Source organism: Halyomorpha halys, unplaced genomic scaffold (genome assembly GCF_000696795.3).
Source record: "Halyomorpha halys isolate HHAL.00 unplaced genomic scaffold, Hhal_1.1 Scaffold384.1, whole genome shotgun sequence".
Classification (NCBI taxonomy): Eukaryota; Metazoa; Arthropoda; class Insecta; order Hemiptera; family Pentatomidae; genus Halyomorpha; species Halyomorpha halys.
The window spans coordinates 940,412-954,021 of NW_027107790.1; the positions used below are offsets into that span (position 1 = coordinate 940,412).

At 29.5% G+C, this 13,610-nt stretch overlaps 1 protein-coding gene across 1 annotated transcript in view; it reads left to right on the plus strand.

Moving 5' to 3' along the window:
* grsm (granny smith) overlaps positions 1-13,335 on the plus strand; it is a 38,557-nt gene extending 25,222 nt beyond the window's left edge. The window contains exons 7-11 of the mRNA XM_014422654.3: positions 5,328-5,506; positions 8,407-8,530; positions 9,316-9,492; positions 12,779-12,889; positions 13,042-13,335. Coding sequence (XP_014278140.1) covers positions 5,328-5,506; positions 8,407-8,530; positions 9,316-9,492; positions 12,779-12,889; positions 13,042-13,143 — 693 coding nt within the window. The 3' untranslated portion in view covers positions 13,144-13,335. The remainder of the gene's footprint in view (positions 1-5,327; positions 5,507-8,406; positions 8,531-9,315; positions 9,493-12,778; positions 12,890-13,041) is intronic.
* Positions 13,336-13,610: the final 275 nt, after the last annotated feature.

Genomic DNA, 13,610 nt, shown 5'->3' on the forward strand with positions numbered 1-13,610 from the left:
ACGGATAGGTACGGGCCTATCCGTGTCTTTTGAAGATTTCCACCGACCCTCGTAAAAAAAAAAAAAAAACACACACACACACACAAATATATATATTTATATATATGTATATGTATTTTGCTTTATGCTACTTGAGAGTTGATCAGATTTCTTTTTGATTTTATTTATCCAAAAATGCCACATTTTCTTTGATAATTAGAAAATAAGAGCATTAGTGCATGTGGATACGTGTATGCAAATATTGGTGTATGTGTTTATATATAATTCTATTTTAAAAAATATGATTGGAGAAATATTCAAAACCATTGTTTGAAAATTACTCTTCAATTTTAAAACATATTAATAACCCTTTATACATCAAAATATATTATTTACTCAAAAAGAGCATATTACAATATATATATATATATATTACTGTATTTGAAATGGTTATGTATTCTTTTATACTTTAACTTAAATTTATTTGTATGAGTGATGGAGAAAATTTTATAGAATTGAAACATTAGAAAAATTAAACATATTTAAAGAATGATAAAAAGATAGAAAAAAACTATTTAAGGGAAGAAATAATATAAATAAATTATGTATAATTCTTTTACACAATGTAGAAATTTTTATAAGGCGACAATTTAAAAAAAAGAATATACTATGACTACTTTAAATTAATAGGATTATAAGCAATATGTGCTTCACTAGTTATAAGTATGCTGTGTATGAGGCAACCCAATGAAGTTGGGCAGCACTACATTTTTTTAATAAAGTGTTTTTCTTTCTCTTTGTTCTGCTGCTGTTATTGATACATCCATTCCTAAAGACTTAAACTTTGTTTCGTAAGAAAATACAGCTAATGTAATTGAAAGGAGCAAAGGAATTTGTAAACTGAAACGGGCAGCTTCTAGTGGTTAGTGAGTGACCAGTGGTGAGGAGCTTTTGGTGCTGACCAAAAAAGGACATTCCGAAATTTGTTGTCTTGTAATTTTTTTCCTAGGATTAAGTTGGGTTCCAGGTAAAATGGCTCATTCTGTGTGACTTACAACAGTCGATAAAATTTTATGTTTATATATGTTACTATCAGTGAAAGCTATGAACATTTAAACCTTTATTTATGGGCTTATGTCCTTTCTTGATTTTAAATTATATATCCATTACCCATTCATGGTCCTCTTCATCTATATGGAATTATCACAGAATGTCCGTTTCTGCCAGAAAAATACAAAACTATTGTGTTTGATGCTATCCAGAGCCCCCTTTGCTCATTTAAAAAATATAATTTCAGTCATGCTGCTTGATGAGTGGTGATATATCCATAATATTGTACTGAGGTGGATAATCAAGATTTAATAAACCAATTGGTACAGTAATATACAATTGTTTCACATTCCTAAACTAAATTTTAAGTCCCTGGAGGAGTGATAAACTAGGTTAACTTACATGAGCTGGCATCCATTCTTCAGATGTCTGAGTGATCCAAATTGGCTTTAAATTGAACACTGCCATTCACAGGTTGTTGAAAGACTTTAAAACTGTTGACTGAAACATCAGCAACCTAGAAGCAAGAGATGGTTACATCAGAGCCTATATTCAATCTAGTAAGGAGATTAGAGAAAAATCTTTGTCTCCATTTTATTGAATAATGACATTTTTACTTGTCCTGATGTTATTTTTATCAAATAAATAAAAAAGTGCTGTAATTATAAATCTCTTTTTATTTTCTCAAACATTTTTTATATAAATGTTTAATAATGAGCTAAAATTTGTGTAAGGTCCATTACTTTGTATGTCCAACCATGATGGTTAGTCCCAGATATGGTGAGGGACTATCTTAATATCTTCTTAATTGCACTGTTTTTACTTCTATCTGATGGGTTTAACTTAATACATTGCAATAAATATTGTTATATTTTCATTTGCATCCATTTCCCCCAATATCTGTTTTGTAATTGACAACATTTATCGTATATTTGGTGATGGATATGGATTCAATGATTTTTATGTTTTAGCAACCCTCTGCCTTATTAAAAATATCCACATTATTACACATTTCCCTCCTCTACACCGATCATATATTGTATACCACATCCCTTGCTCCACTCTTAATTGTAATTCTGCTTACATAGGCGAAACCAAAAATCTCTTAAAAGACCGTATCAAACAACATAAATATTCTGTTTCCTCACATAATCATTCTGCCTCTAAACTTTCTATACGTTCCCTCTTTTTTAACTGTTATTAAATACCCATGACACTTTGTCATCTTTCGGTTCTTTGTTATCCTTGTACATATATATATTTTTAACATTTTCCAAAAACCGTTTGTCGTCACCCTCTCACACGCTTTCTTCCTCTAAATATTTTCTACTTTTTAATTTGTATTTTTTACTCACTCGTAACGTTTCCTCTTAAAAACACTTATTCATTCTTGTAACGTCTTTTTTAATTTCGGAGTTTTGCCGTTATCGGTGCCGAATACCACTTGGCGTTTGCTTTTCAAGCTAATGGTTCATTTTATTCCCTTTTTTTTCCCTATCTTTATTTTACCACCCCTTCTTTTCTCATTTTCCTTACCCACGTTATTAGTTATGTTCACCATATATTATTATTGTTGTTTTAAAAAAAAATTGTTTTTTCTTCTATTCAGTTCTTTTGTTAAACTTTACTTATATTTTGCCTCTTTATCAATTATTATGGTTACATATATTTTATTTCTCTCAACTTTATTTTTCTTTCCATATTTCAATTTTTAAATTATTAATAACTAATATATTCATACTTCTTTGCATTATATAACTTCATTTTCATTTTATTTCCTTAATTATGTTATTTTACCTACTTTTTCAATTTCCTATGTATACATTTTATTTTCCAATTCTCTTATCACTTCATTTTATTAATTCCATTCTGTAAAATTATTTACTTTATGTCATTCTGTTTATATTTTCTTTTTTCTTTTCTATATTTATTGGTTGTTATCTTGTTCTGTTCTTAGTCCTGATGAAGGCTAACCTCTAGCCGAAACTTTGGCACAATTAAATAAGCTACACCAACTTATTTTTGTTTCATTTGACCGCACCCCCAACCATCATCTCCTAGTACGCCATCCACAGTCAACTATCTCTCATAATTATGAGTCCACATTATTAATTATTAATAATTAAAATTAATATTGTATCCTGGTTTTTTTATATAGTAGTTTTTTTCCTCTGTTTATATTTTTCTTTCTTTATATTATAATATTTATTTTTATATTTTTGACATTTTAAAGCAACAATTTTGTGTTATTATCTTTAACATAATTACGAAAGCTGTCCAGAAAGTAACAGACCTTTTGGCCTATCGTGACGATGGGTGGGGGTTGAGCCGCCATCTTGGTGTCCGAATGTTCCTACATTCAGTAAGCATTCAGCTGTTGTAGGGTGAGGACTGTTTGTTCCTCACTTTGCTATCTATGAGTCATCAAAATGTGCTCTGCAATAGAAAATCCTGCCACTTGTGAAGTGCGGTCTGTGATTAGGTTTTTGTTGGCTCGAAACAACTGGGCAGTTGAAATTTATCGTCAGCTTTGTGATGTTTATGGGCAGGGGATAATGGGGGAAAGACAAGTGAGGCAATGGTGCATTGATTTTTAAAATGGCCGATGAGGACCACTGTGGTAGGCCTAGCCTTGTGACTGATGACCTGGCAATGCAAATCAATGACAAAATTTGTGAAAACCATCTTTTCACGACTACAGTACTGTCGGAACATTTTCCCCAAATTTCACAGAGTTTGGCGCATCAAATTGTGACCTTTCTCCAAGAATAAAGCACAAATGGTAATGCAGTTCTGGATCATATCGTAACTGGGGATGAGACTTAGGTAAAGCGTGTCAACTGTGAAATAAAACAGCAGTCAGTGGAATGGGTGCACACACATTCTTCCAAGAAACCACGAAAGTGTTTGCGAACACTGTCAGCAAGAAAGATCATGGCCACTGTGTTTTGGGACTCCAAGGGAGTGCTTCTCACTGATTTTCTGGAACGTGGAGCAACAATCAACTCAGAAAGGTATTGTAAAACACTGAGAAAGTTATGGTGTGCCATACAAAATAAGTATTGGGGAAAACTTAACACCAAGGTTTTTTTTTTCCACAAAAATGCAAGTCCACACACGGCCAATCATATCCGGGCACTCTTGGATGAGAGGTGTTTGACCATCCACCATACACCCTGGATTTGACACCGAGTGATCACCACCTCTTCCCAGCGGTGAAAAATAGCTTGGTAAACAATGCTTTGATACTGACACCGAACTGCATGCCAGTGTAAACTAGTGGTTGAAATCACAGGCAGATTTCTACACAGAGGGTATTGAAAAACTTTTGCCATGGTATGATAAATGTCTCAATTTGAATGGCGATTATGAGAAAAATAGCTTAAGAGTGTAATTTTTAAATGTATATAATAAACTTTGAGTTTTTAAATTTGTGAATTGTTTATTTCAAAACCTCTGTTACTTTCTGGACAGTCCTCATAGTTCTATCATCTTTGTCTCTAAGTTATGTTGAGAATTAAATGAACTTTTGAGCTAATCCCACCCTCTTGTACCCACTAATTTTCCTACCAAAGATATTTTCCTTGCTGTTAACTTGTTCAGCACTTTATTCCTTGTAGTTATTTAATTGTGATAAAATATTGTGCCAATATAGTTTAAATTTGATTTATAAAATGAGTGAGTGACTGGAATGCAGAATTTTTTTAAACAGTTGGCCCAATACTACTGCAAGTTCTTATAATTAGATGCAATTAGCCAATTTTTTATTTCATATTTATGATTTCAATTAAGTTTATAAAACAAAATAAAAAATTTAAATTGAAACAGTGAAGATGAAATTCCAGATTATAATCCTAGGCTCCTTTCAATGAAAAAATAATAATAACTTATTTGCAAAATAACACTACCTTCAATAATAGACTTCTTCGAATATGGATTTTTGCATTTCCAGGTTTTTCAACACCCTTTCTTGTCTCTTTAAAGAACATTGACATGAAACTGAGCTGTTTCAATGTCAGTTTTTTGCTTAAGTTCTTTACTAGCAGTAAATTTAGTTACTGTTTATAAAACCAAAAGTAAGTGCATTGGTTTCTTCAAAATCAAAATAATGGATCGAGAAATTGGATTAAGATCTATGAAGATTTCTTTCCATTCTCAGAGGTGCATATTACATCAACAATTGACTCACTGATCACATACAATTTTGAGTCTGCCGAATGGGGCCTTTATGCTGAGGGTTTACTTGTTTGTTTTATTATATCATTTCTTAATTTTTAACTTTAACAATTTTATAATAGACTATGATGCCTGGAATGAAACGTGATTGTGGAGGTGCTGCAGCAATCCTGGGAGCCATGTGTGTTGCTGCTAAGTTAGGTAGCAATGCATGTATCCATGCAGTATTCTGCCTTGCTGAAAATTCTGTTGGTTCAAATGCTACCCGCCCGGATGACATACATGTTTTATATTCTGGGAGGTAAATAGAATAAGTTAAAATTTATTTCCTTTTAAATTTTATTCTTACACAGTTTTATCTGGTTTATTAGTTATAATTTTTCATCACTTCTTTAGTCTTATGAATTTAAGAAAGTCAACTTAAAACATTAAAGTTATTAATATGTTTTATTTCTTTGCCATTAATGTGAAAGTGAAAATTTTATGAGCAAAGGGTTTTATGTGTGTTGGGAGTAAGTTCCTATGTTGTATGGTGTAGGGCTTTTAACCAGAATGAAATTGAAACAAAATATTGTAGTTCAGAGTTCGGTATGAAAAAAGTCTACTTTTTAATATTATGCTAAAACGTTTTGGAGAGTGTTTTACAAAGTCCTACAAGAATAAACTATTACTGGAATTTGTAATACGTAAAGTGACTATTTAACATCTTCCTGTTTTTTTAATGTATTACAAATAATTATTCAATAACCAATCCACTATTTTATCATAAACATCATTTAATGGAGAGACCATCACACATTTAAAATTCAAGGAATTGTGTTATTTTATTACATGATTAATATCAGGCTGATTTTCATGGTTCTTGAAAAAATTTGAAGGAATTTTAAAGTAAACCACTTGTCAAAATAAGTAGATACCTCTGCCTCTGCTTATTTTGGCTATTTGAAACACTGGAATTTTTTTTGGTAATGTCTTGTGTATTAACCAACTCCATAGCCTATCCATATCTAATAGCGTTTTAAAGTGTTTTCTCTCCTTGTCTCTCAGTTTGTCCAATCAATTCCCATTGCTGATACCAAAACCTCAACCTATGAAAACAAAAGTAAATAAATATTTAGAAATATATATATCACTAGTTATCATTAATGAAAACATTGAAAATATAGATTGTGGTTTTCTGTGACATTAACAGATATGCGATAATCATGTTTACCAGTACCATTTTCAAACTCATTTATTCTGGGTGGCTGAATGTATATTATATTCCATATAAAATTTAGAAGAGGTTAAAAAATATAGTTCATCTTAGTAATTCTCTATGCAGCATAGTAAACAATGTTCAGAATGCCTAACAGTTGTTTTGCTCTGCCCGTTCTATTGTTCAAAGTGTTTACCTTAAGTTTTCCTTAAACACATATGAAAATTAGTCTGATATTAAATATTGTAATGAAATACCATAATTTTAATAATATAAACTAAAGAACTTAAATATTTAACATTATGAAACCATAGTTTCTCCTCTGATTCGTGTAAGGGGGTTCTATGTTGTTGGAAAATGGATGTTACCTGAGTTAACGAGGGCAGATTTGGTAAGAAGTGTAAGAGGTGTTACGCACATTGGGCCTTTCCAGTAATTCATCAATATCATGTCAATCGTTTGCCGTGCAAAAATACCATTAGTACAGTATTTTTCATTTTTTAATTATCTACAGCTTTGATTCTTTACTAAATGGTTTTAGAACAATTTTTTTCTATAAACAAAAACAAAAAATCTCGAATTGGCAAACATTTTTTTTATGTAACTGCGATTCAATTCACTATTCATTAATTCTCAGAATTACTCAAAAACTTTGGCCATAACATTCTTGGATTTTATTATTTGAGCACTGTCTAGTTTTCAATGGAGTAAACCAATATCTGAGCAACTCTTAAATGTGAGCATGTTTACACTTATTTTCTGAACTAACAGTTCAGAGTATGGTTGATGAGCTGTGATATAAACATCTGTAATAGTAAATTGGATTTGGTGTAAATTTGACGTTTGTTGTTCTGTAAATCAGATGCTTTGGAACTACTCTGTATAAGTGCTTCAGCTTAAGTGTACTGTGGAGATAAAGTGGCATTTTTTCCTACATTTTTGGAAAATCTCCCTCCTATAGGAACACTGTTAGTCATATGGCATTTAATTATATAGCAGCTTCCCAATGGGTTTAATATATTATATGGGTGAAATTTTTAATCTCTTTTTCAGAAAAATTTGTTAAAAAAAAAAAAAAATCATGTTGGTAGAGTAATCCACTCATTAGTTAGCTATATTTGAAAATGTTGTTAGTGCTTCCACACAACCACTTAAAAAATTGTAATCACTCTATATATTTCTCTTAAAGTGTTTTCCGTCATTTTTCATTTATCTACTTAAGTATGAAGATACAGTGTACTGATCTATCCCTTGATGGTATTGGACAGTCTATATCAAGTGAAACTAATGTTTGTTTTCATAATAGTTTTATATACTATTTGAAAGTGAAAAAACAGTACAATTGGTAAAAATAACCTGAATAGTAGTAACTTCATTTATAATTCTGTTGTAAATTTGATCTCTATTGTTATTAAGTACTTGCTACAGTAATGAAAACTTTGAAGGTTTAAGAGAGGACCAATCATTTGTTTTTATTTGGGTTATTATTTTTATGTTATTTATGGTGCCTATGAAAGTAAGAACATATATAATCAATCTTTATGCACAAACATGGTTAAATGTCTTTTGGGTAATTTTGCGTAAGCATTTTACTTGTAAAAGCTACTGGATGATAGATTGAATTTGAATCATGCATATTTGTATATGCTATGCTTGCTCAAATGAAACAGAACGTTATCAATATACCAGCTTGTGAGTGAGATTCACAGATGTCATGTCTAGTGACCTAAAGAAGGTCAACTTAGAAACAAAAGATGAGCTGTGTCTTAGGCAAATTAAATCATTAGAGTATCATGATTAGGATACTATATACAATATCTCAAACTATAAGATCCACGCAGGACAGTTGATTTAGGACTAACAAATCATAAGCAGGAGAATAAGGAATAGGAATTTCAGTTTTCATCCAAATTGGTCCACTTGTTCTAAAATGCTGATTTAATTTTTATTTTAACATAATTTTATGATTATAAGACTTGAATTACTATGCTTTATGGTTACAGAACAGTTGAAATTAATAATACTGATGCTGAAGGACGCTTGGTTCTAGCAGATGGTGTCGTATATGCTGCCCGCAATCTAAATGCCCAAGTCATTATAGATATGGCTACTCTCACTGGTGCTCAAGTAAGACAAATTAAAACTGAATCTTACTTATGATATAATTTACTTCCATTTTACGCATTTGTTTCTCTTGTATTATATCTCTTAAAATGAAAACATCTCATTTATTATTTCTAAGACCATTAAGACTAGTTCATACTCTTTTTCTCTGTTTATCATGCTCCTTCTATTTTACTCATGTTAATCAAACGTATTGTTTTAAAGTAGAAGAGTCTTTAAACCTATCTGTGTATTACTATCTTCATTCTTCTTTTTTTATCAATTATTTTTAATTAATTAATTAAATCAAAATTATTTATTATTAATCCAAAACCATATAATTATTAACTGCTAGTTTTTAAAGTGATACTCATCCCTGAATGGGGACTAGTTAACATTTTGAAACTGTAATTGGTTTTTCAAATAACAAACATTAGATAAAGGGTATTAAAGAAAATTATCAATTAGAATAATTTTGATAAAAAAAGAAATGTATCAGCTTAGTGAAAAAGATATTTATTACTAAAACACAATTTTTGAAAAACTATTTTAATAAAATATAATTCACTTCTTTGAAAAACTTCACGTACCTAGATTTATTTTTATAAGAGATTCTATGTTTTTCTTTATGAAAATGTTGTCTAGCATAGTAACTTCTTAAGATTTTCATCAGCATCATGGGTTTAGTTAAGAAAAATTATAGTATTTTTCTTCATTTTCTTTAATATAACTTGATTACTTTACTTTTTTTTAAAGATTACAACAAGGTTTTACTTTTTTATTGTAAATGATAAACCACTCTTATCCAGGGAATAGCAACTGGCAAATACCATGGTGCTCTGCTTACAAATTCAGCAACTTGGGAAAAAGAGGCTGTATCTACCTCATTAATATCAGGTGATCTCCTCTTTCCTCTGGTTTACTCACCTGAATTGCATTTCTCGGAATTCAACTCTTTTGTAGCTGACATGAAGAATTCTGTTGCAGTAAGATTACTTAAATTAAATGCATTGTGTGCCTGTTGAGATTATAATGCATGTTTTAAAATTTTCTTTAGTTTATTTTCATATATTATGACTGTTTAAGTTATTAATATTAATAAATTATTATTAGTTATGAATATATTAATAACTGATTAAGATTGATGATTATTTTAATGAAGAAAATAATACAATATAGATATATTATCAAAAAAAAATTATTGGGACTCAGTCATGTTTTTATTAGATTTGTCAATGTTTCAGCACAATCATGTGTCATAATCAGAACAGATAACATCTGTTATTCATTATCACTGTACATTGTTGCTTGTAATATATTCTATTCACTATCAACTATTACATTTGACTTTTACTCTTATTTTTTAATGTTTTTCAAACAGTCACTTAAAATTAAACTTTCAGATGTACACAAAAATACTTCATTGTTGGCGCTATTTATTCAACTGTAATATAGATTATTATGGAAAAAAATATAAGGACTCAGTCATGTTTTTATTGGATGTGGCAGTTTCAGCCCACAGGATAGATCATCAGAGTTAAAAATTGAAATAGTAAAACAAGATATATAAGTACTTATTTTTTGTAAATAAAATAAATAAGAAGGGTGGAATAAAAATAATATAAATGACGCAGATACAATAAAGATTAGGAAATTTAGTTTTACATAAATATGCAGTCAAATCAGAAATATTTAATATGAAAAATTTAAAAAAGCCTGAAAGTAAACCAAATACCATAAACAATTTTTTAATTTATTAAAAGAAGATTTTAAAAATTATTGAAAATAATTTTAAATCACAATCCTCATCTTTCTTATTAATAAATTTGCAAGTGAGATATATCCCTAAATTTTCAAAAACAAACTGTGGATGATTGTGTTACAAAACTGATTTTGTGTAGACCGCATAAAATTGTTTCACATCCACAGATGTAATAGGTGCATACAGTTAAGTTTCAATATCCATTGTTGTTTCCTACTCTCACCTTCAATTATTACTTATGTCTTTGTCTCTATTATTTAATTTTCATTATATCTGTATCACTTATTTTACTCTTCTTATTTATATTTTGAGGAATGGATTGATAGAATCTTAAGAATTATTAAAGTATGGCAATAGATTTATGTGTATTGTGGTAAATATGATTATTCTAGGAGAGATGTTGATAGAAGATGACCTTGAGTTTTTTTACAGTGTAGTAGAAGTGAATTGGTTAGTTATTGTGGTTAAGTAAGGGAGAGAATAAAGGAGACACTTGGAACCGATGAGGATAGTTTTTCCAGCGTTCAGCCTCAGATGATTGTTTGACGCCCATATCTTAATGCTATCAATATTTCTTGTATCTTTTGGATAACTTCAATCATCTCGGTAGGATGGAAGGATAAGTAAGTTTGGAGATCATCGGATTTATAAGCACTTTTATTATGGTTGTTTATTTTTTAGTGGGATTCATTTTTAATTTATAATATTAATAAAAAGATAAGGCATACTTGAAATCAGGAGTACTTAATCCACATTAACCCCACATTTTTTTTTATATATATAATCATGGAATATGAAGGCTTAAGAAAAAAAAGGATTTGTGTAATACATAAAAAAGACCTGGATATCTTGGGCGCCATCAGAATATAGAGACAGAAAAGGATTGGTCACCTATTGGGGATGGAAAACAGTAAGGATGCTGAAGAGACTTTATAAGGGAAGACCAGATGGAAAGAGAAGTAGGGAAAGACCCAAGGGCTGCTGGAGAGATACTCCAAGATGTTCAACAGATGAAATTAAAAATATTACATGTAACAAATTGAGAAAAATTCCATAAGAAGTTAAAAAAGTAGGAGCTGCCATATGCACCTGTTGAGCTAAGAAAAGGAGAAGAGAAAATGGAAATCTAATCACAGAATAGAAGAAAAAATAAAAAGTCTTACTGAACTACTGTTCAATTCATTGACACCACATGAAATTGAATATTATTAAAAATTGTAAAAATAAAACCAAACAAACAAAACAAAAATATATGAATCATTTTTAGATAGTTTTCACCCAATATATTTAAGAAAAACATTTAAAAAATGCGCATATATCAATAAATTATCTCAAGCTTAAAAAGAACTTTTAAAAATTATTATGTGATAGAATATAAATTCAGTTATAAACCTACCAAAAAAAGGTGGTTACTAAAATGATATTCTCGTTGTGTTTTTTTAAAAAGATAATTAATAATAAGTTAATTTATTATTTTAATAATTAATAATTTAGTTATTTAAATTTGTTTAATAATAATAATAATAAAAGTTTTTAGATATACACTTTATTCATGAAGTACAAAATTGTATATTATAACTTTAAAAAAAAGAAACATAAATAGCCTCAGTGATGAAACAGCTGGGAAAAGCAAAATGAATGTGAAATACTCACAATAGCTAGTACTTACTAGTTAGTACTGCTCTTAATCATCTCCCAGTTACTGTTGAAATAGAAACCAATAATTAAATTATCATTCCTATTTTGGTGCAATTTCAAATCTCTTTCAATCTTTAAACATCCCAGTCACCTTTTATCATTCCCTCAGTGGAATCAAGATCTGGGTTACTCAATAGCAACTCCAACAATGTGATCACAAGCTCCTGTAGGTATTTGTATACAAAAGTTTCCATCTATAGTTTTGTAATATTATATTATGTGAAAACAGAATATTTTTTAAGGCATCTAGTCAAAGATATTGGTCTTCCCTAACTATGGCTAAATTTAGCTATGTTATGTTCTACTTTGATACTCACGTCTCTCTGCATTATCCGAGTACTATGGACATTGTGGACTCTACTAATTCTAAGATGCTCTGCTATTACACACCAACTCATAACAATATCTGAAAATTTTTAGTTCAGATACAGTCAAGTTCAAATATGTGGGATTTATGGTTTAAGTAGTTTAGTAAAAGAATACTTATTCTGGCTTGTATAGTTATCATAAATTTATTTATTTATTTAAGTTCTGTACCCATTCCTCAGTAGCTTCAACTGTTAAAACTGACTGATTTATCAATTTCTGTTTTAAGACTTGCAACCATAAAAAGTACGCAAACCATCAGTAGATATTTATTTTATTATTTCAATATTTGATAGTGATATTAGAAACATTTAATTTTTTGTCACTGACTGATTTCCTGATAATTTAAAATCCACTTATACTTGATACAATCAATTATCTATCACCTCTAATTTAACAATTATAAATTTCACTTTCATTATTTGATTATTTATTTGGACTTTTAGGACCGAGGGAACGCTCAACCTTCTTGTGCTGGCTTGTTTATATTGTCTCACTTGGGCTTTGACACAACATGTGATTGGCTACATATTGATATGGCCTCTCCTGTGCATTTGGTATACAATTTTTTCCCCTAAATATGTGTGTGTGTGTTTATTTATTTAGTATATATAATGTTGTATATACATACATACATACATATAATCCTCACATTTAATGATTTTAAATGCTTACTTATAGAATCTATCTATATTTGTTATGTTTTCAGGGAGAACGTGCTACTGGTTATGGAGTTGCTCTACTCACATTACTTCTAGCCAAATATTCTGACAATGGGATGCTAAGAAGCCTTGTTGGAGCATGGGAATAGTTAATTCTTCAATTGTAAAAAAAAAGAAAGAAATTAAGGCAACATAAAATTTTTGTAAAGTTAAATGCATTGTAAAATCTTTACCATCCACTCTGATAAACTAAAATATATATCAGAATACATAAATTTTCTTTTATAAATTATATCTACTGTAATTAATGAATAAATATATTCTTTAAGTAGGTTTATTTACTCAATGATTTCAATCATATGCTAGGAGGTGTCTAATTTTTTTTTTTAATCTGTTCCTAATGTATTTGTATTGGATTGTAATAGAAATGTGTTGGTACCCAATACTAAATTAAAAGGAAATTTGAATAATAGTAATTAATATCATAAATTATGCGTTACCCATTTCATTGTTATACATTTTCAATATTTACTAAATTTGTTATCTCTTCTTAAAATTTTTCATTCATCAAGCATTTTTTGTCAAGCTTAGCGGATGAAAACTGATTGTAGTTTTA